General features: G+C 34.8%; 1 protein-coding gene across 1 annotated transcript; it reads left to right on the top strand.

Annotated features, from left to right (window-relative positions):
* Positions 1-5,721: 5,721 nt before the first annotated feature.
* On the top strand, positions 5,722-25,762 carry LOC132311284 (casein kinase 1-like protein HD16). The gene is made up of 17 exons (XM_059809131.1): positions 5,722-5,874; positions 6,063-6,590; positions 7,217-7,345; positions 7,489-7,562; positions 7,655-7,724; positions 7,800-7,855; positions 13,144-13,215; positions 13,376-13,470; positions 13,558-13,621; positions 13,714-13,843; positions 13,969-14,187; positions 14,281-14,423; positions 16,366-16,540; positions 16,629-16,719; positions 17,632-17,789; positions 24,600-24,788; positions 25,378-25,762. The coding sequence occupies exons 2-17, from the start codon at positions 6,180-6,182 to the stop codon at positions 25,435-25,437; spliced, it is 2,136 nt and encodes a 711-aa protein (XP_059665114.1). The 5' UTR covers positions 5,722-5,874; positions 6,063-6,179; the 3' UTR covers positions 25,438-25,762.

Here is a 25,762-nt window from a genome sequence, read left to right as displayed (position 1 = left end):
ATGTGATATATGATAATGAAAGCATACTTAATTAATGAATTTTCATGCCCATGGTATTAAATTGTTATGTTTATGTGATGATAAAACATGAATTATATAATAAATAAATAAATGAATTTCTTACGAAGCATGTTAATTGTTGATTAATTCAAGCCCTTTGTGCCTTTAGTGCTAGTTTGGTGATTAGAAAACATGAAATATAATTTTAGAAATTTTTATGTTGTAAAATATGTATATTATTGAATAATTACTTGATGAGCATGAATTTCTCTATTTGTACAACATTGAGATATATGAGACATTCATGCATAGCATTGGGCATGAAAAGGAAAAAATTGTTTTTGAAAGTAAAAAAGGATTTTGTGACAAAGTTTTGATTAAAGTGATTTTTATAAAAACCCGGTCACCGTGGAGTCACCAAAGGGCCGTGGTGTTAATATAACCTAAAGGGAACTAGGGAAACACCCTAACGTGTTTAAGCTATCTGGCCCCAAAAGACGCCGCGGGGGTACCAAGGGTCAAGAACAGTAGCCAATCTTTCTCTCGTGTCGCTGCGGAGTTATCAACAAACGGGTTATATTAACAGTTTGAAAAGTGATGGATTTGGATTTTGGAAATGGGGAGTGACATACATGGCATTGCATTCATGGACAACATTGTTTGTTTTTGAACTTGAAAAGTAATGTTGTATTCTTTCTCGACATAGTTGACCCCGTTTCCTATTTCTATTCATTGTTTGGATTCACGGGGTCACAAGATGTGTGTCTTAGGCGCCACCTACTGAGCTTTATGCTCACCCTATTATTATAACATTTTTCAAGACAGGGGAAAGAAGTGGTGGATGACGTTCCACCACATGCCTAATTTGGATTAGAAGATCATTTTGCTATTTTTGTATCCAAGTCTCACTATTTTTGTAACACTTAGTATATTATATTTTGTACGGAGACTTATGGACTCTTGTTATTGTAATTATATTCATGGACTGTAAGTAGATGTAATTGGAGTAAAATTCTAGTATGTGAGCATGGAACTATGTATAAGACAAGTACTCCTTTATTCTAGATGAATGGGTCGATGGTGATGGGCTATTTTGAGGAGGTTATTGATGTTGTTGTTTTGGGAATATTTTATAATATTTGCATTGTGTGCTGGGACAGGTTAGACAAATTTTGAAGGTCCAAGAGAGGTCATTGCATTTTTATGCATTTAAGCAGGTTGGCGTAGGACCCTTTTTAGTAAAGGTCATACCAATTTTTTTTTTAATTGGTATCAGTTTAGGGTTATTACAGGAGTGGTGTAATCTTTATTATCCTACTAGCTTTGTGGTGGTTGTTCTTGCAAGTATATTGCTATTGTTTGATTTCGCATTTTATTTCAAGTTGACAATCCTAAGTAGTTGTAACTTCTTGTTGGCATTGGTGTTTCTAATATTGTTTAATTACGTTACTTGTTATGGATTGCTTTCAAAATATTTCAAAGTTAGCTTTAGGATAATCCCTTAGCTTTCCTTTGAAACTAAACGTTAGAAAGCATAATCCATACGTGTTTGGTTTGTATTACATTTACAAAAACCATTAAAACTTTAGGGTATACGCATACGTTTCATCCTACTGAGTAACTTGTTTACTTACCCTAGTTGATATTTGTTTTTCAGGCAAGGTGGCTCTCTTTTTGGATGCACAACATCCCTAGCTTGGCTTGAGTTTTATTTGAATACCTTTTGTATATTTTTGACATGCAAGTGTTGGCATGATATTGCTCTTTCGAAGTTATTAATGTATAACTTGTTTAAAAACATGCCTTGCTTTCTTTTGGAAGTGTAATATGAACTTAAGTACTCCATTTTGATGCTACTTTAATTTGTATGTAATGAAGCCAAGGGCCAAACACTTTTTATGTATGGAATGTATGATATTTTATAACATGTTTTTATCTCTTTGGCATAGTTTAATATTGGGGTCATTTTAGTCATTTTATGTTGCATTTTATTTTTGGTTTGGACCATGTCTGATCAGAGGAATCATTTTTTAGGGAGAGTTACTTCACAAACCTTTTCCAAAAAGTCCCGTTTTAGCCTAAAAATCAAGCGTTTTCGAAAAATAATTGCTCGCAGCCAAATACTTTTTCTTCTTGACATACCTTGCGCTCGGGGGCATTTTGGTCTTTTTATGTTACTTTTTATTCTTGGTTTGAACCATGGTTGATTAGATGACTCATTTTTAGGGGTGGTTTCTTCACAAACTGTTTCCAAAAAGTCCTGTTTTAGCCTTGAAAATCACGTGTTTTCGAAAAAAAAAACTGCTTGCAGCCAAATCGATCGTACCGAGCACATTATGACATTTTTTTTTTTTTTTTTTTGTAAAACTTCGAAAATTCATATCTTTTTCGTTCTAACTTCAAATCGATTTTTTAGTATAAGTTTATTAATTTTTTGTTATCTATCCGATGGTATGCACGGTAGCATCCATTTTTGTTTGAAAATGACCATTTTTACCCCTAGTGGCATCTTTGACCGTTTTAAACCCTAACTCCCGCATTTATTTCCTTTTGAGTCTCGTAACTTCTCTGGAAGTCACTTTGGCATCTTAGAGGTTGTATTAATCTCTAGAGACTTCTTCTCTTTCATTGCTTCCGCATCTGGGATCCGTTATCGGGTCAATTTTTGGTTTACTCGTTAACGCACCGGGTTCTTTGAAATTCTAGCCGTCACGGGATTTCTCATTCTTTCACCAGAATTCTTCTTTTCTCAATATATTAGACTTGCTCTCAAGTCTGAAGTCTGGTACATATTAGAATGGGCTCACCTCAACCCCTTTTATAGGGCTCTAATTTAGGGGTGGAATGGTTTAAATATGTATTTAATCCAGAAGCCCAAAGGTTATTGGCCCATTAACCATTAACCCATGTTAGACGACCAAGATCAGTTTGATCTTGTAACTCTCGAGCAATTCAAGAGTCTTGAAAGATCGAACAACTATGATCTCTTGCTTGATCGGGTAACCGATCAAGGGTCCAATATTCTCTCGTGCATGTGCATGGCTCGAACACAAGACCTCTTGTGCAAAATGGTAACTCTTAATCTCCATTTACCTGTTGGAAATTGAGGCATTAAAATCATAAACTTTGGATGAGATTTGGAATAGATTCCGCTGATAATTTTTTGCGGATCTCTAGACGAGCGCGTATATTTACTTTCTCAAATCCGTTTCCGGGTGAATGAGAAATTAGCTCCAAAGTGTGGTGTTTTGATAAGCCTAAATGGGTATGCAAAATGTGGGAAGTGTTTGTCCCACATGGAAAAAATGTTGAAACTAATTGAAATTTAAATAAGCCAAATTTGGGCTTGGGCCTAATTGTAAAGTCTAATTATTTTTTTTACTAAATGGAATCTTGGATTGGGCCTTAAATTTTAGGCTGAGCTTATTTAAATGGGTGGTTAGTATTTGAATTTAAATTAAAAGTTAGTTTTTTTTTTTTAAAGGATTATATCTATTTCTAAAGGGTTCCATCTATTTTTCAAAGAGTTGCATCTGTTTATAAAGGGTTGCAACTTAAAACCAACAGACATAACTATTCATGTGAACCATTGTAACTTATTGGAGTGAATGTGTCTATTGGTGAATAGACACCATATGAACCATTGCAACCTATTGGAGTGGATGTGTCTATTGGTAAACAGACACTATGTGAACCATTGCAACTAATTGGGGTGGATGTGTCCAGTGAAAAGACACATATAAATGGTTGTGTCCAATGATGAAGAGACACACCCAATTCGAAAAGGCACATTGTTGCCTATAAATACCCCCTTTGGATCATTTGCAAATCATTCATTTTCATTTTCTTCTATCTCGCTCTCTACACTTGAACCCAACCCAAGTGGGTTCAAACCATAGGTTAAGTGGTCCGAACCACTTAGACCCTAATCCAATTTCATCGAGCCATATTAAGATTGGTTCGAACCATTTAGTTCGGATTGCATTCAATTCAGCATTTATATAATATAGATGCATTTTTGAGTCGGAGAGAGTATTACACGGAGAAGGTTCGCCGTATCCACGAGTTTGTAGTGCTGCTACTGGTGGATGTAAACCGTTGTATCATGGGAAATAGACGCTATTGAGTCCATAAGTATCATAACGAGTCGAATCTGTCTTAAGGATATAGTATCAAATACTAGCCTCGGTCCAGATTCTTTATTTATTATTATTATTTTATTTTACATATTTAATTAATTATAGAGTTGCATATTTAATTAATGATTTCTTAGCATATTGTTAATTATCTCATAACATATTAGTATAAGATTTGTTATATCTTAAATGCTACATGAAACATATATATTTACCAACATTACCAACTAGGCAGACAACTTGTTGGTTGCGTTATAAAATAGGGAGCAAATATATTTAAAGTATATTTTAAATTCCTTTATAAAACTAAACATAAATTTTAAAACACCTTCCAACATAGGCGGCCATATGTTACTTGCGAGGCAAGCACTTGCAATATATATTTATTGACCAACCATCAATATTCCTGGTGCGTGGTGTCCGAAAAAGATAGGAGAGAGAATGTGTGCGAGACGGGGAAGATGAGGAATTTTAGGTTAATAGAAAAGGGTAAATATGAAACTAAAAAATATATTGTGTGGTTTAGTAACTTTTTTTTTTTTTTTTTTAACTTTATTCTAAAAAAATTTAAGAGGGGAGTGCCACAAGAAATTGGTGGAGAGCCAATATCACTACCCTATTTTAATCCCCATTTGAGTTATCATATCGAATTCAAATAAAAATCCAATCTCTAGGCAGACATAAACATAATAATACATTTTATATTTACAATTTTTATCCAATGTTTTTATTTTTTTTTTACTTTTAAAAATATTTTCTTTTATTTTGTCATTATTTTTAACAAAAAAATTACACATTTATTAATGAATTACTTAAATACTGAATATTTTGAGAGCTCAAAAGATATTTTGATGAAAATTAAGCATTATTTTTTGCACATACATATATATCCAAATAGTAAAAACTTAAAATTTATGTGCTGATTTTAAATTGAACTATTTTTATTTTTATTTTATTTCTTGTACGCTTAAAATTTCATTTATGTCTTAATTGATATCCAAATTATGTTATGAGATGCACTTAATTCAACATATCTCAATTTTGAATATAACTAATCAAAAAGGAAGGGAAAAAATATACTATAATTCTTTTTAGTAAAATTTATATTTGATCCTGTCCAAATCCATTAAGTAATATGGTGAATTATTGTATGAATGAATCAGGCTTTAGGGGTATTTATGATATTCGATTTAATAAACTAATTTGATAAGAGTAGTATTTTTTGTTTTGTTAAATAAATTTAATGCCAAAAGAGATGGACAATACCTACATATATAAAAACCTTATATATTACATTATATAATCAAATTCTGTGATATATATATATATATATATATTACATTATATTGTATTATTATTATATTATGTCAAATAGGATTTTCCCCCATAATTCATCAACATAGTACAACATATTATCCATACTTGAAAAAATTAAGTGTGCTATTATTTGTTCAGTTGCAAGTTTATTGTCAAGGGGAGGGAAAAAAAAAAATTGTGAATGAAAAATAATTAGTTAACATTGAAAAGAAGAGTACATTACATGTACCAAACATAAAAGATTATCATCTATTGGTCAATCCCAAATCAATAGATTTTGGGATTTGGGGCAAAATAGTTGAGTCGGTCAGGCATCAAACATTTTCAAGAAATTTATAAAAGGAAGAAAAAAACCTAAAAGTTGAAGAAGAGAAACATTATACACCTTTCCCCCCTCCCCTCTATCTCTCTCGCACAAGTGGTACGCTTACGACATTTTCCATTCTATGTAATACACTGTATATACATCCATCTATATCTATATATAGTATATGTACTCACAAACCCTAAGACACACACCCGATTTTAAACAACAAAATTGTTTTTCAAATTCATCGATCATACTGTTACTAACTTCAGTTCAACAAGCATGTGTTTTGATTTTGTTAGGTTTTCCAAATTGGTGCACCGATTCGCATTCTTCAGCAATGTTTAGGGTTTCAGAGATTCGTTGAAGACGATAATGGTCGATTCAGCTGGGTATTCTGTTTATTGTATGGGTAGAGAATGCCGGAGCTGCGCAGTGGAGTACGCCGAGGCCGTGCTCCGGTAGTAGACCAGCGGCCAGGGAAGAAATCGGCGCAATTGGTTGGGAATTACGTCAAGACTCGTGCGGCCAAAGCAAGAGAAGCAAAAGCTGCGGAAGCAAAAGCATCTGGAGAGGAGGCGTTGCCGCAGCGGCGGACGCGATTGGAGGCGGCAGCAGCAGCGAAGAAGAAGAATCGGAAAGAAGAACCGGTGATTGTGATTTCTGAGGATAAGAAGGTTGAAGAAGGAGATAAAGGAGGGTTTTTGGCAAAAAGCGGAAAAGGTGAGGTTAGGAAGAAGCGTACGATGGGGGATGATAGTGGTGGATTGAGTGCTAATAAGATCACTGGACAGGAAGAAGAAGGGAACACAGCCCCTTTCCCTGAGAAGGTAAGCATAATATTTGTGTGTGTATGTAGATTTGATACACTTGGTTGTCATTTTTAATGGATTGTTACAATATTACACTCAAAAAGTTTGGTTATATGGAAATTGTGATGTCCTTTTGTGATTACAAACATTCATGGAAATAAATTTGTTTACATGGTCAAACAAATTTTGTTTTCATGTTCGTGATTGTCTTTCTTGTCTTAAAATCACTAACTAAATTATAATCGATATAATGGAGTTTATAAACTTGTATTTGTGTGTCAGTGGGCATGGATGTGTGCGTGTGTAAACCAAGCATGACCAGTCCAAGTCTCCCAGCAGTCACATTGTTTTATGTCTGTTTAGCGTCCTGTATAGTTGAATCTAATGCTGAGTAATGCCGCAATGGCCCTTTTATGTGAGCTTATAGTCCACAAGGTTTATATGATATGTAATTCCATGCATTAATTGTGCACATCTTGTTACTTCTAAAAGTATTGTTCATTTAGTTTTGATGATCCCTTTTGTAATTCCACAGGTTTTTCCAATTGTAAATGGATGCCTGATTTTTCAAATATTCAATGAGTTGTATAGATTATGAAAGTTGTCTTCATTTGTTTTTGTTTTTGTTTTGGGTTGATATCTAGGTTCAAGTAGGAGGTTCACCACTTTATAAGATTGAGAGGAAGCTAGGTAAAGGTGGATTTGGTCAGGTGTTTGTGGGTCGTTGTATTTCGGGTGGAAATGATCGCGCGACTGGTCCTGGTGCAGTGGAGGTAACATTTTCTGAAATCATACTGAAGTATTTGTTTGTATATATCAATTGTTTTCTTTCTGTTTGTTATGAATGCTGATAATTTATATAAATTATGTGGAAGTTCTGTTATGAATTAACTTCGGTTTGTTGTGTTGACACTAGGTAGCTCTGAAATTTGAGCACAGAACTAGCAAAGGCTGTAACTATGGTCCCCCATATGAGTGGCAGGTGTACAAGTATGGACAAGAATTTCTTTTTGTACATTTATGTGTTCATAATGGGAGTGATTTCTAGTGATTAGAATTTGTCATGGGTTTTGTTTGTACAGCACACTTGGTGGCAGTCATGGAGTGCCTAGAGTACACTTCAAAGGAAAGCAAGGAGACTATTATGTTATGGTGTGATATACTACCCTATACATGTTTATGCATCAACTATTATGTAATAATCTAACTTTGATCCATGCTTTGTAGGTTATGGACATGCTAGGACCTAGCTTATGGGATGTATGGAATTCTTCAGGACAGTCGTAAGTGTACCATCTTTGTGAATTCAATATGCTACGCTATGACATGTGTGCAATAGGCTACGCGATGACATGCAGGCTACGTTATGACGTGTGCATTGAACAGGGTGTGAATGTATGAAATTTTGTCCGTCTTTAGAATGTTCAAGATTCTGATTGTATTTTGTTACTTTATACTTTAGTTTGTTGTAGACTGGTTAGTGAAGGACATTATATTAGAATTTCTAGGCTAACACTTAACGGCTTGCCTGGAGATGAAGCTGATATATGCATATTCTACTATTTTAGAGTTATTCTGCCATGTCACGTTATATAGTTATATTAGCCAACACTGACCAAGTGGGTTTCTCTCAGACTCTCATATATATGCATCAGTTCTTATAGATGGATTTTTAGCAAACAGCTTGATGGCGAGTGTGATTTTCCTTCTACCACTGGTAAAGACATGCCTGTCACCATATATATATATTTTGTGTATAGATAGATAGAATCTATTAAACTGAGGTCAGTAGTGGAATATAAGCATCTTACTCCTCTCCCCTCATCCCAAAAAGAGGAAAAAGAAAATAAGAAAATTTCCATTTATGGACTAGTCGAATTAGTGTTACATTTAATGAGGTTAACCTATAAAATAGATAATTATTGTTGCCCTTTTGTGAGATTTAAATATATGTTTGTTAGGTCTATAGGACTTTGGTTGGCAAATTTCGTACAAAATGAAGTCTGTAATCTTGATTTTTAACTTTTTGGGTTATGTTTTAGAAGTTAGTTAAGCTAGCAGTTGGTTTACCTCTGTTCAAGGGCAAATCGGAGAATGTGAACTTCAACAAGGACAAAAAAGTAGATTCAAACTATTAATATTGTGCATTCCCAATTTAGGGTTAATATGCATTCATTCATATTGACGGAGAGCAATCCTCTTTCGGGGTTCTGAAATTCTCTATCATTTGCTCTCTTTTTTGTTCGGTCTTTGGGAGATACTGTAAATCCTTAGGGGAGTTAGTTGATTTTTTGGGTTCCTTTTATAGCTCTCTTATACAATCTTACTTATAAAAAAAATTCATATTAAACATGTTAGGGTTTTTAAGTTGCATGCAGTGTTGTGGAAGGTGCCCGTTTTGTGCCTAGGATATGTGTAGACGTGTTGCCATTACAAAGCTTTGGAAGAATGGTGCACACAACATCGTTTTTGGTTATTTTTGCTAAGTTTATATTTTATTATTTATTATTTTTTTCGTTCATTTGATTGCTGCTAGTGTAAAATACTTTGGTGCTCCTTCACCAATATCATATAGGCCTTCCTATATAAGTTTAAGTTCATTCTCTTCATTAAAACACGTCTTCGATGGACTCAACCAGCTGCTCGGCTTTACAAACTCAATTAAGTGATTGGTGACTAATGACCACTTCGAAGGCTCATCGTCTGTGACCGGTGACCACAAAGCTATACATCTGCCTCCATTTTCTTTTTCTTCTTCTCTTCTTCTTCAAATTGGGACCCCTAATACTTCCCCTTTATAAAATCTCTATAACCCATCATTTCTTTTCTATTTTTTATTTTTCTTCTTCTTCAAATTTCTGTGATTTTCTTCATTTTTTTCAGTGCTCCCTCTTTATAAAATCTTTATAATCCAGCATTTTTTTTTTTGTACTTTCCTTCTTTAAATCTTTCTCTCCCGCGTGCATGCTCGCTCGCGTTATTTATTTGGCTTTTTTTTTTTTTTTTATTATTATTTTTTTATAGTTCTCAATTACTTACTGCATGAGTGCATGTATCTAGTTGTTAAGTTTGCTGAAAATGCGATTTCCTTGTTTTGCTTGTGCCTCATGGTTCAAGCATTAAAAATCAGTGAGGTTTACTATTTTCGAAATTCAAAGAAGTTACCAATGGCAAGAAGAACTCCAAAGGCTTAATCAATCACTGCTTTGTAATATATATTTTTTTGATAAGTTAATTACTTCTTCGTAATGCTGAAAAAGGATTACTATATTTTACTAATACGTGCCCATACTATATCTATTCATTGATTTGATTCTTGCGATGGGTACTGGAAGTCTGGAATTCATTTTAGAATTATGAAGAAATTTAGGAATTAGAACCATAAGAGAGAGAGTTGCCTTTCGATTATCTTAGATAGATCAGAACAAATAGATGTACCAAATAAATAGAATTGGGATCTTGTACCTTACGCTTAGACTCCAAGGGACCTTTGGTGACTTACGCTGTGTTTGGAATGAGAGGATTTCACCAGAATTAAATTTGAAAAGGGATTTCACATGTTTGGAATGGGTGGGATTTTAAAAGGGTTGGGAATTGATGGAATTTCATGGGAAACATTATAACGTAGACAAATCCTGGAAAATTGAGGGAATTTGACAGGATTTGATAACTAACTGTTTAGCTTACCAAAATACCCTTTTACAAAACCGCTTTTCCATATGTCATCGTGCAAACTTCTTTCTCATCTTTCGGTTGTCTAATCTTAAAAATGTACACTATTTATTTCTTTTCAAATTCCATTTTACAAATTCTAGTTTATTCCAAACGTGAAATAGAATTCCTTTTCCAATCTAATTCTAAATCCCAATAGAATTTGTTCCAAACAAAGGGTTAGTGTGCTTTGAGCCGCTGATAAGATTACATGTTTTGATTTGTAAAACGGTTTTTGGAATTTATGAAACTGTTTTGCAAAATGGAATCTTATTAGAACTAGAAATGGGTGTTTGATTGATCCAAGCATTGATTAAAACTTACTGATCTAGGCTCCAATTCCATCGATCGAAATTTACGAAAAAAAGCAGTTTCCAAATCTGATTTGAACTCTATTAACTTTATTCTTCTTCAGCCTTTAAGGTCTATAGATGAGACCAGGGAACCTATGCCAAGAGAATACCTGTGTACAAGCATGGGGAGCATTATTGATCCTCATATATTTGTAAGGCAATTTGGGATTGCATCCTGGCCATCCAATTGCTAGAATACTGTTTCTTTCATTCATCATCCATGTATATAGATGTTAATTTTCATGAGCGAGTATTGAAACATACAATTTCTAGAGCTTCAAGGATTTCAACCCCACATCAAGTTCCACGCAATAAATAACGAATCGGACGTTACCAGTCATTGGAGATTGAGCACACGTTAGAGAGTAGACTGCATGAGGAGTGAGTTTGTTGATTGACATTAGCAGAGATTGAGTTGGGTCATTTGGCTTGAGTCTGGGTCTGAGACAACTACGATATTCTAGGATTTAGGAATGTAGTTAACCTAGTGTGTATACCTTTATTGTGAAAGTGGATATGATCTACTTGGATGAAGTCCCATGATTTTTCACTTTGGGGTATTTTGCACGTAAAATTGGTGGTTATGTGGATAATTTTATGCTCTATATTTCTGCACTCAACCAATTTTTACATGTTTATTGATTGATAACTAATTTTATTTAGTTATGATAATTGAAATTTGAAATTCGGTTCAAGTTCGTTAATTGTTAATACCTATTCACCCCCCTTCTCCCTCTAGGTCTAGATTGGCTTGCACTAACTCTATATCTAGGGTTACGCTCCTTGGATTTCTTAATTAGTGTGACAGCATATCGATTGTGGATTTTTCTTAATTTTGAAAAACTAAATTAATCATTACAATGATATGTGGATCCTAAGACGATCACATATAACAATTGAGATGGATAAAATCAAATTCTCCATGTTCTGTATCGCCTAGTAAAATTCCTTTTTCATTTTACTTTCTTCTTTTCTGGACATGATTTGTAGAATGGGACTTTGTTTTGTAGTCGACACCCACCCCCCCCTTCCCTAGGAAGAAACACACCCACTTGCCCTCATGGGGACTTGAACCCCCGACCTACTTTGGAAGGTGAGGAAGTACCACTAGGCTACAGCCTTTGGTGGTATTTTTGTTTTCTAGTTTTAATTCTTCTCTTCAGAAATTTTTGTAATTTCAAGAATCCTTGGAATTTTTGTGAAGCAATCAATAATCACTTGCAGATGTTGATTTGGTATGAATGAAATATATATGCCAGTAAGATTTCTTAGGATAACATACTCAATCTTTGGCATGCGCCTAGCTGCTTACAGCTAAAAGAACCTCATAAAACTGCTTAGTACATTTGCCTTTATAACTTTTGGCATTTAAAATGTTTCCTCATGTGAGAAGAATTGCTCATATAAACTAAAATTATTCATTAAGGGATTTTAGCTTTCTGATTTAGTACTTAGTTTCATATTGTACCAATAGCATGTCAATGGGACTGCTCTGTACTTGCAAAGGAACTTTGCGATTGATGGTAATGCCACTTCTTGTTATTTTAGTAGATATAAAGTTGCAAAAAAGAGTTTTGATGCTTTTCCCACCTTTGCAGGGTTAATGTTGCTTATCCCAACCTTTAGGTATCAAGTTGTGTTTACTGCATTGAACTTTCACTGTCTATGTGTGCTTTCTTACTCAGTTAACAATTGTACTGCAATGTCCTTTTGCATTTAGATGTTTTGAATATGATTTGTTATCATCTTTCTAACGTGTATTTTTCATTTTTTATTTTCTCTAGGGGTGGGGGTGGGTAGGATTACTTTTATGACTCTTTTTTTTCCCCTTGTATTTATTCAACGTATAACCTCAACGTATAACCTTTAGGTATTAAGTTGTGTTTACTGCATTGTAAGTAGATGTGTTGAATATGATTTGTTATCATCTTTCTAATGTGTATTGTTCACTTTTTCTTTTCTCTAGGTGGTGGGGGTGGGTAGGATTACTTTTATGACTTTTTTTCCCCTTATATTTATTCAATGTATAACCTTTAGGTATTAAGTTGTGTTTACTCTTTACTGCATTGTAATTTCAGTGTATGTGTCGCAGATGGTTTTCCTACTCTGTGAACAATTGCACTAGAATTTTCTTTTTGCATCTTGATGTGTTGAATATGATTTGTTATCATCTTTCTAATGTGTATTTTTCAGTTTTTCTTCTCTAGGGGATGGGCGTGGGTAGGATTACTTTTATGACTTTTTTTGCCATTTATATTTATATTTATTCAATGTATATATGCACACACACACACACGCACACACACACACATACATATCATACCACCCATGTGCTTGGTGTTTACACCTGTCACATGAGATAGCTTATGTTTCACTAAAGGAAGATGGTTCATCTTTTATTCTTCGAATGGAAAATAGATCTTTCTCTTTTTTATTTGTTCTTGTTCACACAAAGCTTGCTGGAACTTAGATATCTGAGTTGTTGCATTTATCTATTCCGTTCGCAGGATGTCCTCTGAAATGGTAGCTTGTATTGCAGTTGAATCTTTGTCAATCCTGGAGAAGATGCACTCCAGGGGGTATGACATCAATTTTTTGTATTTTCTTTTACTTTTTAATTTTTATTAGAGGCTTCCTCAATTTCTTGCGCGAGCTATTGATAAGGTCACGGTGATCTATTCGTCCATTAATTTATTTTTTATGACTTCTGTTTCACACTATTTCTGTTACTGATACCAGTTATGTGCATGGAGATATAAAGCCAGAAAACTTTTTACTTGGCCAGCCATCTACAGCCCAAGAGAAAAAGTTGTTTCTTGTTGACCTGGGATTAGGTGGGTGAATTTTGTTCATTCTTTAATAACCTCCTCTGTTTGTATACTGTATTGCTTCTTATTGTGTTGTTGATAAATGAGTTGCAGCGACGAAGTGGAGAGACAGCAGCAATGGGCATGTTGAATATGATCAACGTCCTGATATGTTCAGGTGAATTTTTACTGTGTATTTTTGAACTATGGTTTGTGAGTTTTTATTTTTATGCTTCTGTCATCTTGATGCCTCTTGTGCATAATTTTCAGAGGAACTGTTCGATATGCTAGCGTGCATGCTCATTTGGGAAGAACTGCCAGTAGAAGAGATGATCTGGAATCTCTTGCATATACGCTAATTTTTCTTCACCGAGGCAGGCTACCATGGCAAGGGTATCAGGTATTACCTGTAATTACTGTACTTGTTTTCTAGACCGATATTACTTTTGCTGGAATTGCTTTATTGATAAAGTATTGAGTTCCTCTTATGCACATGTATATATTTTTTTTCTTTCTATTTGTTAGGGTGATAATAAATCATTCTTAGTTTGCAAGAAAAAGATGGCAACATCTCCTGAAACAATGTGCTGCTTCTGCCCTGCACCTCTTAGACAATTTCTTGAGGTTGTGGTGAACATGAAATTTGATGAAGAGCCCAACTATTCCAAGCTAATATCACTGTTTGAGGGTCTGATTGGACAAAATCCTGCTATTAGGCCTATAAATACTGATGGTGCTCAAAAGGTAGGAATGGGAGATTTGTGCATTCATTTTCTTAGCTTCTTTGTTAGATGCTTGTTAGAGATTTAGGGATTTTGATTGTGTAATTTTTGGTAGATTATTTGTCAAGTTGGCCAAAAACGTGGTAGATTGAATATTGAAGAGGAAGATAATGGGCTGCCTAAGAAAAAGGTTCGGCTAGGAGTTCCTGCTACGCAGTGGATTTCAGTTTACAATGCCAGGCTACCCATGAAACAGAGGTAGTTTTGTATAATACCCCCTCCCCTCTCCCAGAGTAGTTGAGATTTATTTGTTTTATTCATATTTTACACTATTATGTCAAAACACTGTGAAAGGCTATCGGTGGGATTAAATTTAATGATTTACTGTTAATATTGCTGGCTGAATTTAGTTGAAATTTTGAAAATAAATCACATGGTGCATCATGGATGTTTAACTAGCTTTTTATTCCCTTTTTAAAATCATACTTTTTATATTGCGTTGGCAGGATCTGAATGTTTCTTAATTTTTTCTGGTTGAATTTCTTATTTATTATTTGTTGTTTTACTATGACCTGGTTAATATATTATCACTTTGCTATTAAAATAATTTTATGAGGAGTTGTTGACAAATATGCTAAACACAATTTTTTCTCAGATCAGAGTTTGCTTTGCTGTATAACTCTCAGATGGCTTTATAGCTTCACTATACATTATGATTTCCTCCCCATCCCCACAATTCCTTTGCTTCTTGTAATTTGTTTTATGCTCTGCCTTTAAAATCTTATTTATTTTTTATTCTTTTTATTTTCCTTGAGAGGACTGTAGATAGCTCAATTTTAATTAAGAATAGTTACCAGGTTCTTTTAGTTTAATTCAGTAAGTGAGGGTCTTTTTCTCTGGATTTGAAGTTTCAAATACTTGATTGATCTGAAATTTATAAAGTTGCATCAAGGATTGGTAATCCATTGATACTTATAGTTATTGGTTGCAACCTTGTACATTTGATGGTAATTCTGTTGGTTATTCGTAATAGATGATAGGGAAATCTTGTGATCAACTTCCAAGTGCTCATTCCTTCACCTAAGAGGGTTATTCTTTATGTCAGGGGTCTTATGATGAGGGGGGCATTGTTTTATGTTTTTGTATTTTTTGTGAAATTGATCTTATTAGGTTGTAAGATGAGGTAATGTTGGTTCTTATGTGTTAAACGAATGCCTTAAGCCCACAATTGATGGTTTGGCTACACATAATTGTTCATCATTTCACTCTATTTGGGGCCATGAATCCTTCAAATCACAACCAACATGTATTTCTGCTCTAAGTCCACACATGACTTATTTGGGTCTTCTTTGTCTTATGTTTCATTCTATTTGAACCGTATTACTCCTTGTTGGTGTAGTCATTCTTCTTGTTGCATTGACCATCAATTTTTTTCCCTCATTTGTACTCCATTTGGAACTGCATCTCTTCCATTGCCATTCCTCTAACAAATTATCTCTAGCCTTCTATTGTCAACATGTGTTCATCTACTAGCACAATAACCTCATGTATATGCTAGTTTTTTGTTTCTTTATTGCTCGAAGTTCTGTTTGATATAGTCTACATATCTGATGCTGAAAGGAGCTATTGAACTATGCCCTATATAGGATTGTCAAAAGAGCTTGGCTTAGCTGAGTGTCTGGTTATCTGAACTATGCCCTATATAGTCTACCCGTGAATTAGCCAATCTCGAGCTGCTCAGTCCTGCTTACAGCCCTAGCTGAAGAGATTTTTTCCCCCATTAGTCATTTACTAATACTTGGATATCGATTGTTCTAACTTTTGAACTAGTCGTAAAGTAATTTTATTTATTGTGGACGCAGGCATCCTATTACATTTATTTCCTGAATAGATTTGAGTTCTAGTTCCCAACATAGCCAAGGTCCATAATTGATAAATTGTGGATCTTTAGTGGCTGACTGGTTAGAATGGATCAGTCCTCGTGCAGGTAAAGCCTGAAGCACCTCTTTTTGATTTCGTGACTTCAGGTTGAGAATCGGTTTGTTCTTTTCCTGTTAAGTGCTACTGCCTCCCTGTGGAAGGGCCCTTGCTTGCTTTAATATATAAATACGCATATTAGCGATGATAGTTTTAATCCATTCATTGCCAGTCATTTCATCATTATGTTGTCTATTGACCCTCTCAATGGCTTTGTTATTAGGTACCATTATAATGTGGCAGAAGCAAGATTAGGACAACATGTGGAGAAAGGTAATGCAGACGGTCTACTTATTAGTTGTGTGGCATCTTGTTCCAACTTATGGGCACTTATTATGGATGCCGGAACTAATTTCACAAGCCAAGTTTATGAGCTGTCACCTTTCTTCTTACACAAGGTGAACTCTTTGTTCCATATTGACTTTGTTGCCTAGAATTATCTCAGAACAGAATAAAAGGGTAACATATCTACTGCTCACATTACAGGAATGGATCATGGAGCAATGGGAAAAGAATTTTTACATCACATCCATTGCTGGTGCCACCAATGGAAGCTCTCTTGTGGTGATGTCCAAAGGTTTGTTCTCTGTATTTTGTAGTTTATAGGATTTATGGAGGGATAAATGCTGTTTTGAAGGAATAATAAAGAATTTAATTATTCTTTCAAAATTTCAGAGAGGAATACCATTATAATGGTGTTGCGTTTTCTTTTTATGCTTTTAAAAGCACGTGAACTAAGTGTTCTTTTAGATTGTGGGGCACATGCTTTCCAAATCAGCATGGTATCCTGGATACGCACTTAAATTTTATGCTTCCATATGCTTTTGTATGCTAATGTTTAGATATGCCTCCGGTAGTTCCTCGTTGCATGGTTTTAATTGGTTATTTCATGAACACATCTTTTACTGTACATAAGCACCAACATTTTCAAAAACTAGGACAAAGATAATGTCGGGGGTGCTTCAATGCTGTATTTTAATTCATCGAATCTTGTCGTACACTCAAAACAATACAAGGTTCCATGTTGAATAATCTCATTTCAGTTCTCTCTAATCGGAGAAAAAGTTTATGTATACTTATGAGTTGGTAGAATTTATCTATTAAGAATACAACAGAATGAAACCTGTTAATTTTCATAAGAAGTTGCTTTTTATTGTGCATTTGTGAGATGTTTGACTAACTGTTACTTGATTGAGCCAGTTTATCTTCTTAATTTTATTACAAATGTATTTTTTTTAATCTGGCTCTCCCCTCTCTAAAAATTGAAGCTAGTCATTTTTTATTTTAATTCGGCAGTCCCTTCTTAATATTGAAGCTAGCCTTGCAGTTGATATGCTGTATATCCTTTAGTTAAGATGGTTCTGGTATTTTTCAGTGTACTCACGTGCAGACCCTCTCCTTATAAGGGATCAATATTTGCTTGGTTGTATCCATTTTATGTTGATAAACTCAGGCACTAAGCTTAAAAAATATGACCAAATTTCTGCAGGCACCCCATACACGCAACAATCTTATAAGGTGAGTGAATCTTTCCCCTTCAAGTGGATAAACAAGAAGTGGAGAGAAGGTTTTCATGTGACCTCCATGGCAACTGCTGGTAGCCGATGGGGTGTTGTCATGTCTCGCAATGCTGGCTTTAGTGATCAGGTTCGGCCCTTTGTCCTATTCTCACTTACTCTCATCATTCTCTGTTTTATGTTTTTCCTTTCCAAATGTTTAAGGAATTTTCTTGTGCCATTTTATATATATATATATATATATATATATATATATATTGTTGTTTCTGAAAGCTGAGAAATGGAACTCAAAGAATACACACACGCACACACGTTTCTGAAAGCTGGTAAATTGAAACTAAGAAGAAAAATGCTTTTTGTCAGTGCCCTTTGAAAACTGTTTCTGCAGAACTTGATGGCTGACTTAACCCTAAAAAAGAAAAAAACTGAAGACTGATCACTTTTAAGAATCAACTTTGGATAGTTCTCTGTATTTCAATCTGGGTGAATGAGGAAGCTGTGATTTCTTGGTTTGGGCCATCTTGGTGTAATGGCTCTAAAGAGCTGGTGATTAGTCTAATTTGGAAAAGAAAGGATCATGACAAGGAACAAGAATAGAAATAAATATGGCAACTACCTAGTGTTGGTTCTTTGTAATGGAGGAGGCTGGGAGGAATGGACTGGGTACATTATTTGCATTAAGTGTCTGCTGCCAGTTTCATGCTTCTTCTGATGCACGGCCTTCCGAGATTTAATGCAGAAGCAATATACCCTGTACAAAGACCACCAAAAAAGAGAACAAATAATGGAGAGTTTTGGCACCCCAATAGGAGCTTCCTCTACATCAAAGGATCTCCTATTTTGACCCTCCACAAAGACCACCAAACACACAAGGGCGCCACACTCCAAGTGTCATGAGCCCGAGAATCCAGTGTAAAACCTCTCTAAGCCTTAATCATGTCGAGCGTAGACCGAGGCATGACCCATTGTATCCCAAACAAAGCCAAAAGCTAGCTCCAACTATCCCTAGCCACAGGGCAGTGCAACAGAAGATGATCAACCGTTTTTTTTATCCCTCTTGCACAATGGAGATCATTGCTTGAAGAGTTTCGTGAGTAGCTTCCGGAAGTCTGGTACGGTTCTTTTTTGAATATAAGCCGAAACTTCTCCCGATTTAGTCTTAAACTATTGTTAAAGCGGTCATACTTCCTTCACCTAAACAAGAACTTAATTTAGTGCCTCTTTCCAAAAGGCGTGAATGCAAATAAAAAAACGTCCTCTGGATGTTCCCCAGAATGGCTGTCAAAGCAAAGGAAGCCATCTTAAGGGGGGGCCTTCCTATGACAAACCACCTTCCAAGGGAAGGCGTGCCGCTGAGAAGACATACTGGAATCAACCTCCTGAACCCAATGACATACTGCACCTCCCAATCTTGCAAATGCATCAGAAAGCAAACATCCCAGGTTGCCCTCCTGCTATCAAGCCGATAATAGTTAGCTACCATGGCATGCCTATCCACAACAATCCGAAAGAGTTTGGTGAGTGCAAGCCCAGATGATCCCCACACAAAATATTATCCCAAAAGCGAATGTCCCTGCCATCTCTGACCCTGAATCTGATATGTTTGAAATAATAACCTTATCCGACGATTGAGAGGTTTATACCAACTAGTCAACTAGATTTTCCAAAATGTTATCAGAAAAATACTGAGAAACTATATCCTCAAGCATTGTGATCTCCTTCTTAGTTATGGTTGATGCTTGCTCGAAATATCTGAATAATGTTGGGAGCATGGTCACATAGAGTGGGAGCAAGTGCTAGAGCGCGAAAGCGTCAAAGTCTAAAGTTTTTGAAAGCGGGAGTGACTGTACGTTAGGTCTAAATAAAATTATATCAGGTCATGACACATATATTTTATATATATTTTTTATTTATTTAAATCCATATGCAAATATATTCATTATTATTTATTCCACTTGGGAAGAATTTATATCACACTAATAGATGTGTGATTTATTTGTAATATTCTCAAATTGGGAAGTTTTTTAGTGGTATATTTTCAAACATGTATATATATATATATATATATATATATATATATATATGTGGTAGTATAGCAATGCCATACAGTTAGGGCACACGTGGAGTTTAAGTAATTAATGTATATTTTGAGTAATATGGTAATTAATAAATGCATATATGGTAATTAGCTGTATAAAGTGAATTCGTATGGAAATCGCGAATTAGGAAAACAAATTCGCGAATTGCAAAAATTGAATTCGCGGATTTTGTGCGAATTCGCTCCCAAATTGCAAATTCGCGTGTGGAGCTTGAGAGCGGGGCCTCTTTGGACGAATTGTGTGACTAAGATTGGGAGTTAGATTCACAACCTAGTAGAAAATCATTCCATCCAAATTCACACAAGTTTTTGTAAAACTAGGTTTTTCAGTCTTAAGTTGGAGAAAATAATCCTTATTGTAGATAGCTTTTAAAAGGGATTCTTTTGTTCGATGTTTCAAAACAAACCTTGCAAAACCATGCAATCCTTTTAATGTCATTGCTTTTAACCATTAAACCAATTCTATACATGTGACATGAGTTCTTGGAAATATCTGCTATAGGCATCCCTCTTAAGAACTCCATGAGATTGTTGTGCATCTCGCAGAATAGACACTTGGTTATTCAAGCATTTAGCTATATTTTTTTATTTTCGGGATCGTGGAACCCATCCTAATACCTAGGTGGTACTAGATTGGAATTTTTCCATTATATATTTGAATTTCATGATTTCCAAGTAGACCATGAAAAATGTAAGTTTTTTCAAAACTAAGTTGTTTTTATTTAAAGTTTTGAAAATTCATACTTTCTAATTACAAAACCAAAATCCAAAATTATCAATTATAAAATAACTAATAAATAAAGAGTATATGCTTTAAATTTCCATAAAACATATATTTTTTGTGAATTCAACTATAAGCATGCATTCATAATTCAAGATTTAATTATATTTACATGTTTACTGAAATCATGAAAAATAAAATAAACAATATGTATGAAGATGGTAGAATGAATTTGCAAACAAGTGTATGCAAATCAAAGCTTTAATAAGAGTGACTAGTTTAATAAGAGTGCCAACCGCCTTTTGAGAGAGACTAGTTTTTCTATCAAGCAAGCTTTTTATCAAACTTCTCACCCACTGGTTCCAAGGCAGAAGAAACCCTTGATGAGATTCCCAAAGGAAGGCCGTAATATTTCATGGCAAAAGTTCCAACATTTCACCCCAAAATATTTGCTAGCACAAGAGTGACGAGAATATAATCAACCTCTTCCACTACCACAATATCAATCTTTCCAATATTGATCTTTAGTCTTGACACTGTTTGGAAGCAAATCAACACAAATCTCAAGAACCTCAATTCATCTTCTACTGCATCACAAAATACAATAGTATCAGTCTGCAAATAGAAGATGGGATACTTCTAGTTGAGTGCTTGCCTCTCGACGCACCTCAAACCCTTGAATGTAACAAGAGCTTCCCTCCTTCTCATACTTCAGAAAGCTTCCATCACAATAATGAACAAGAAAGAGGACAATGTATCTCCTTGTCTCAATCCTGGGGAGCTACTGAAGAACCCTGTTGGAGATCCACTCACCAGGACCGAAAGTTTTACAGTTAAAATGTATAAATGAAACCATCTAATTGCTTAACAAAGCCCAACCTCCCCATAATGTAAATCAAGAAGTCCCATTTAACATATAGGCCTTCTCGTTATAACTTACACACGATTCCCAAAATCCCACTGGAACACACTTATTTACTGGCAATTAACACTGGATCCAGTATTTGACAGCCTCCCATAAAAGTTTAATCATATAGAAATAACTACGGTAACACATTATAATATTTGATTTAAAATAAACAATTATAAATTTTCATGGTGGCTGTACCCCATCCATATGGGATAAAGGCAAGGATGATGATGATGAATTATAATATTCATGGATCATCATTTTTTATCATACAATGTATGAAATTTTTTAACGTAGTTGGAAAAAAAAAAATTATATTTTGATAAACTAGAGCTACTCTTCCGAGGATGCTGGGAGTGTGCTAGACCTTTACCGAGGCCTGATGTCTTATGGATATTTTTTCTGCTACTAACTTTTTGAAAATCCGTTAAATCATTCTTATATTCCAGTTAGTTATTTGTGAAGTTTGATTTTTCAATTATGATTAAATCTCAATCAGTCAAGTCACAAATAAAGAGTAAACAAAAAGTAATAAAGAGTAGTGAAGAGCCTAGACACAAGATTTTTATGTGAAAAAATCATAAAGAAAAAATAATCACGGGACCTAGTCAAGTCAGACACAATCCATTATTGAGAAAGAGATTACAATTGGGTTACCAGTTCACTCAGCCTTGAACTCAGATTTGACACAGATGAAGCCAAACTATCCCTCAAAACTCTCTAGGTTGTCCGTTCGCTTGTTTACAGCACCTGCTCTTCACGAACCTGCCCCCATGATTTATGCTCTGATTTTGGTTGGTTGAATACGATCAGACTGATGATCTTTTCCTCGACGAATATTCAATCACACATAGAATGGTCTATGGAAACCCTGGATTGAATAAAACAGTTTTTTCTCTCTTGGACTCTATAGATGATTAGAGATATTTTCCTCATCCCTGGACTGGCTATAACCATATATTTACAGCGTATGTAGGAGTCCTATATGTTTTAGGCAGTTGAAATCTTGTAGAATTGTATTTTGAGTGTGTCCAAAAATATCGGTCTGTCAAGTTTGAGCCTTCGGTCAAAGGATACTGGAAACCTTTCAATCGTTCGACTATTCAATGGATACATTCTGGTTTTAAAAGAAATTTCACCTGCAACACTTTCGATAGACTGACCATTCAGTTGATGCTCAATTGCTCATTGAAAATAGTAAATTGATTGATGCACACTATAAATCCAGTTTCGAAAAACGTTTAAAACTTAAGTTTTGAAAAGCAATTTGTTTGGAAGTTTTGAAAAGCCATTGTCTATAAACATTTTTGTAAAACTTAATTATGAGCCCAACCAAGATCAAATTAGGTCAAATGGGAGTCATACCAATGTCATTTACCTGTAATTTAATTGTGTGATTTAGTGCCGGATATTCTGCGTGATCTTCGCAATTTTGTGTCTGTTATGTCTGTATTGGATGTCATCATACTACTCAAAAAAGAAGGAAAAGAAAAATGAAATTTGCCTAAATCAGTTTATTTTATAGCTGACTTAAAAGAACAGCTGTTGAATCAAAATGAGAAGATACTCTCGACATCAGTATCATCTGTAGGACGTCTAAGTTGGTCTTGATCTTAGATTAACAATAAATTTTGGCTCTTGGATCCTGATTTATCAACAAGAAACAAAAAAAGTAACATTCTAAGTCTATATAATAGAATTGGTAGAATCAAAATCGAATCAAATCAGGATCCCACGATTCTTTCAATCCTATAGGACTCTGTTAAAATTATACCCTTTTGGGATTTTTCATGGCATCAGGATTGGTTCAGTATTTTTCGATTGTAAAATTGTAGGATTTTAATAGCTATGGTGGTATTGTCGTTGACTGGATTAAATTAAGTGTTAAAATTATATCCTTCTGGTATTTTCCATGGCATGATTGGCATCAGGATTGGTTCAATTTTTTTGGATTGTAAAATTTTAGGATTTTAATAGCTATGGTGGTGTTGTCATTGACCGGATTAAATAATAGTGAGATGTGAGTGTTATGTTTGTTGATTTGTTTTGCCAAAAAAATTGGATTGTAAAATTGTAGGATTTTAATAGCTATGGTGGTATTGTCGTTGACTGGATTAAATTAATAGTGTTAAAATTATATCCTTCTGGTATTTTCCATGGCATGATTGGCATCAGGATTGGTTCAATTTTTTTGGATTGTAAAATTTTAGGATTTTAATAGCTATGGTGGTGTTGTCATTGACTGGATTTAATAATTAGTGAGATGTGAGTGTTATGTTTGTCGATTTGTTTTGCCAAAAAAATTGGAGTTGGTGATGTCAAATGGTGGTAAAGCGGTGTTGGGCAAGTGGTGGTAGCCTTTGGGGGTTTGGTTTGATGGAAGATGCAGGGAGGCAGAGAAAGTTGGCTGTTACTTGTAAGAGAGAAAGTGAAGAAAGACAGAAGAATGATACTACTAGCTCTAGATGAGGAAGGTTGTCCTGATTTTTAATTTTTTAATTTTTTTTTTTTTTATGAGTAAAGGTTGTCCCAAATTTTGAAGGTAGAGTGAGTGGATTTTGGCATGAGGGGGGAAGTATTAGGAGGTTGAACTTGCATCGCAGGCCTCTTAATTGAGTTTGTTCAAGATGAAGTGATATTGTTGTAATGTTATTCTTGATTTACTGTGAAGGTTGCTTTTCCCCCGCGTGTGTGTGTGTGTGTGTGTGTGTGTATTAACCATTTATCCTTGACAAACTAGACAAGTGTCATCCGACAACCAACAGGCCAGTGGCCTAGCGGTACTAGACCCCTATTTTCTAAAGGGAGGTCAGGAGTTCAAGCCTCAATGGAGGCATGTGTGTGTGAGTACCAACGAAGGAAAAAAAACAAAAAAAAGTGTCATCCGGCTATTAATTATTTTTTATTTTTTCATATAAATTCCAACTCAAGACTATAATTGGTTTCCAATGATCTAACATATCAAAATACTAGCTGGGACCCATTAAATTATTATTACTATTTTTGTAATAATTAATAACATTAATTATATTTTCTTTGGTCAAGCCAACGCACCTGGGCCTATGTAAAAAATGCTTAATTGTAATGCCATTATTATCAAATTTAAATTTATTAGTTCATTTATCTTAAATTTGATGGGTCGTTACAGTTTATTTTTTAAATTTTGTTTAAAGTCTCTTTTCCCCTCTCTAATTTGTCATTGGATTCACAGGTCGTGGAACTTGATTTTCTTTATCCAAGCGAGGGCATACATAAACGTTGGGATAGTGGTTATCGAATTACATCAACTGCTGCTACTCTGGATCAAGCTGCTCTAATCCTGAGTGTACCCAGGCGCAGACCTGGCGATGAAACTCAGGAGACTTTACGTACGTCTCAGTTTCCAAGCACACATGTTAAGGTAATTACCCGGTACAATTTATGATTTGTGGGATTGTGGATCCATGTGTTGGGGGGTTGCTGTCCAATAATATTTTCTCACTGGACTTCTTTTTTTAATATTCCTCAAAAGAAAATAGATTTATTTGCATGATTGTGTCTAGTAAGTTCTTTAGTGGTCAGTGAGGTTTTATCTTCTCAGGTACTGCTTTCTGATTTTGATGTTATTCTTTTGGTCTTAGTTGTGGCCCATTAGGGCTAAACCTTAGCCCTAATGGGGTTTCAGTGGTGTGATACTTGTAAATAACTGGATTTGAATTGCACTCTTGTATTTGAATTGGGATCAGTACTGGGAAAAATAACGGCTTTATTCACATCATAATTTAGGGGAAGATAGCTGTTCTAACATCAATGTTCCTGTGTTTGTATTTCCTTATATTTGGTTGCCTGTAATTTGGGCAGAATCGTTCAGAGGTTCAGCTAAAATTTATTAAAATCCAAAAAGCGTTCGCCAAAGAACATTTGGATGGATAAGTGGTTTCATTTATTTATTTGTTTATTTGGATGAGCGGTCGTAGATCTGACTACCTTGACTTTGGGTTTATGTGCAGGAGAAATGGGCAAAGAATCTCTATCTTGCTTGTGTGTGTTATGGACGAACTGTATCTTGATTCCCGTGTAAATGGAAGATGGATGTCCTTGTCAAGAGAAGCCTGGAGTTTGAGTTTGTTGTTTCATCTTTTGTTGCCTTATATTATTATTTAAAATTGATGGTAAGAGTTGAGGTGTATCAGCAGAAATGGTGCTTACATGTATTCATAGTTGATCCAAGGATATGTATATTTGGCTCTTCCTCAGCTCGTGCATATTGGCATTTAATTGAATACGACTTTGTTGTTGCAATTGTAATTACTGTTGGTGGTGGCAAACATGACTCGCATTTGCCGTGAAAGATCACAAGAGTAATGTTGCATATGAAGTAAGGTTTTGATTTTA

This window comes from Cornus florida, unplaced genomic scaffold (genome assembly GCF_030987335.1).
Source record: "Cornus florida cultivar Cherokee Brave unplaced genomic scaffold, ASM3098733v1 CherokeeBrave_3.0.0_Hap2_Chr06, whole genome shotgun sequence".
Lineage (NCBI taxonomy): Eukaryota > Viridiplantae > Streptophyta > Magnoliopsida > Cornales > Cornaceae > Cornus > Cornus florida.
Note: the sequence above shows the minus strand (reverse complement) of the source record. Positions and strands in the feature narration are given on the sequence as shown.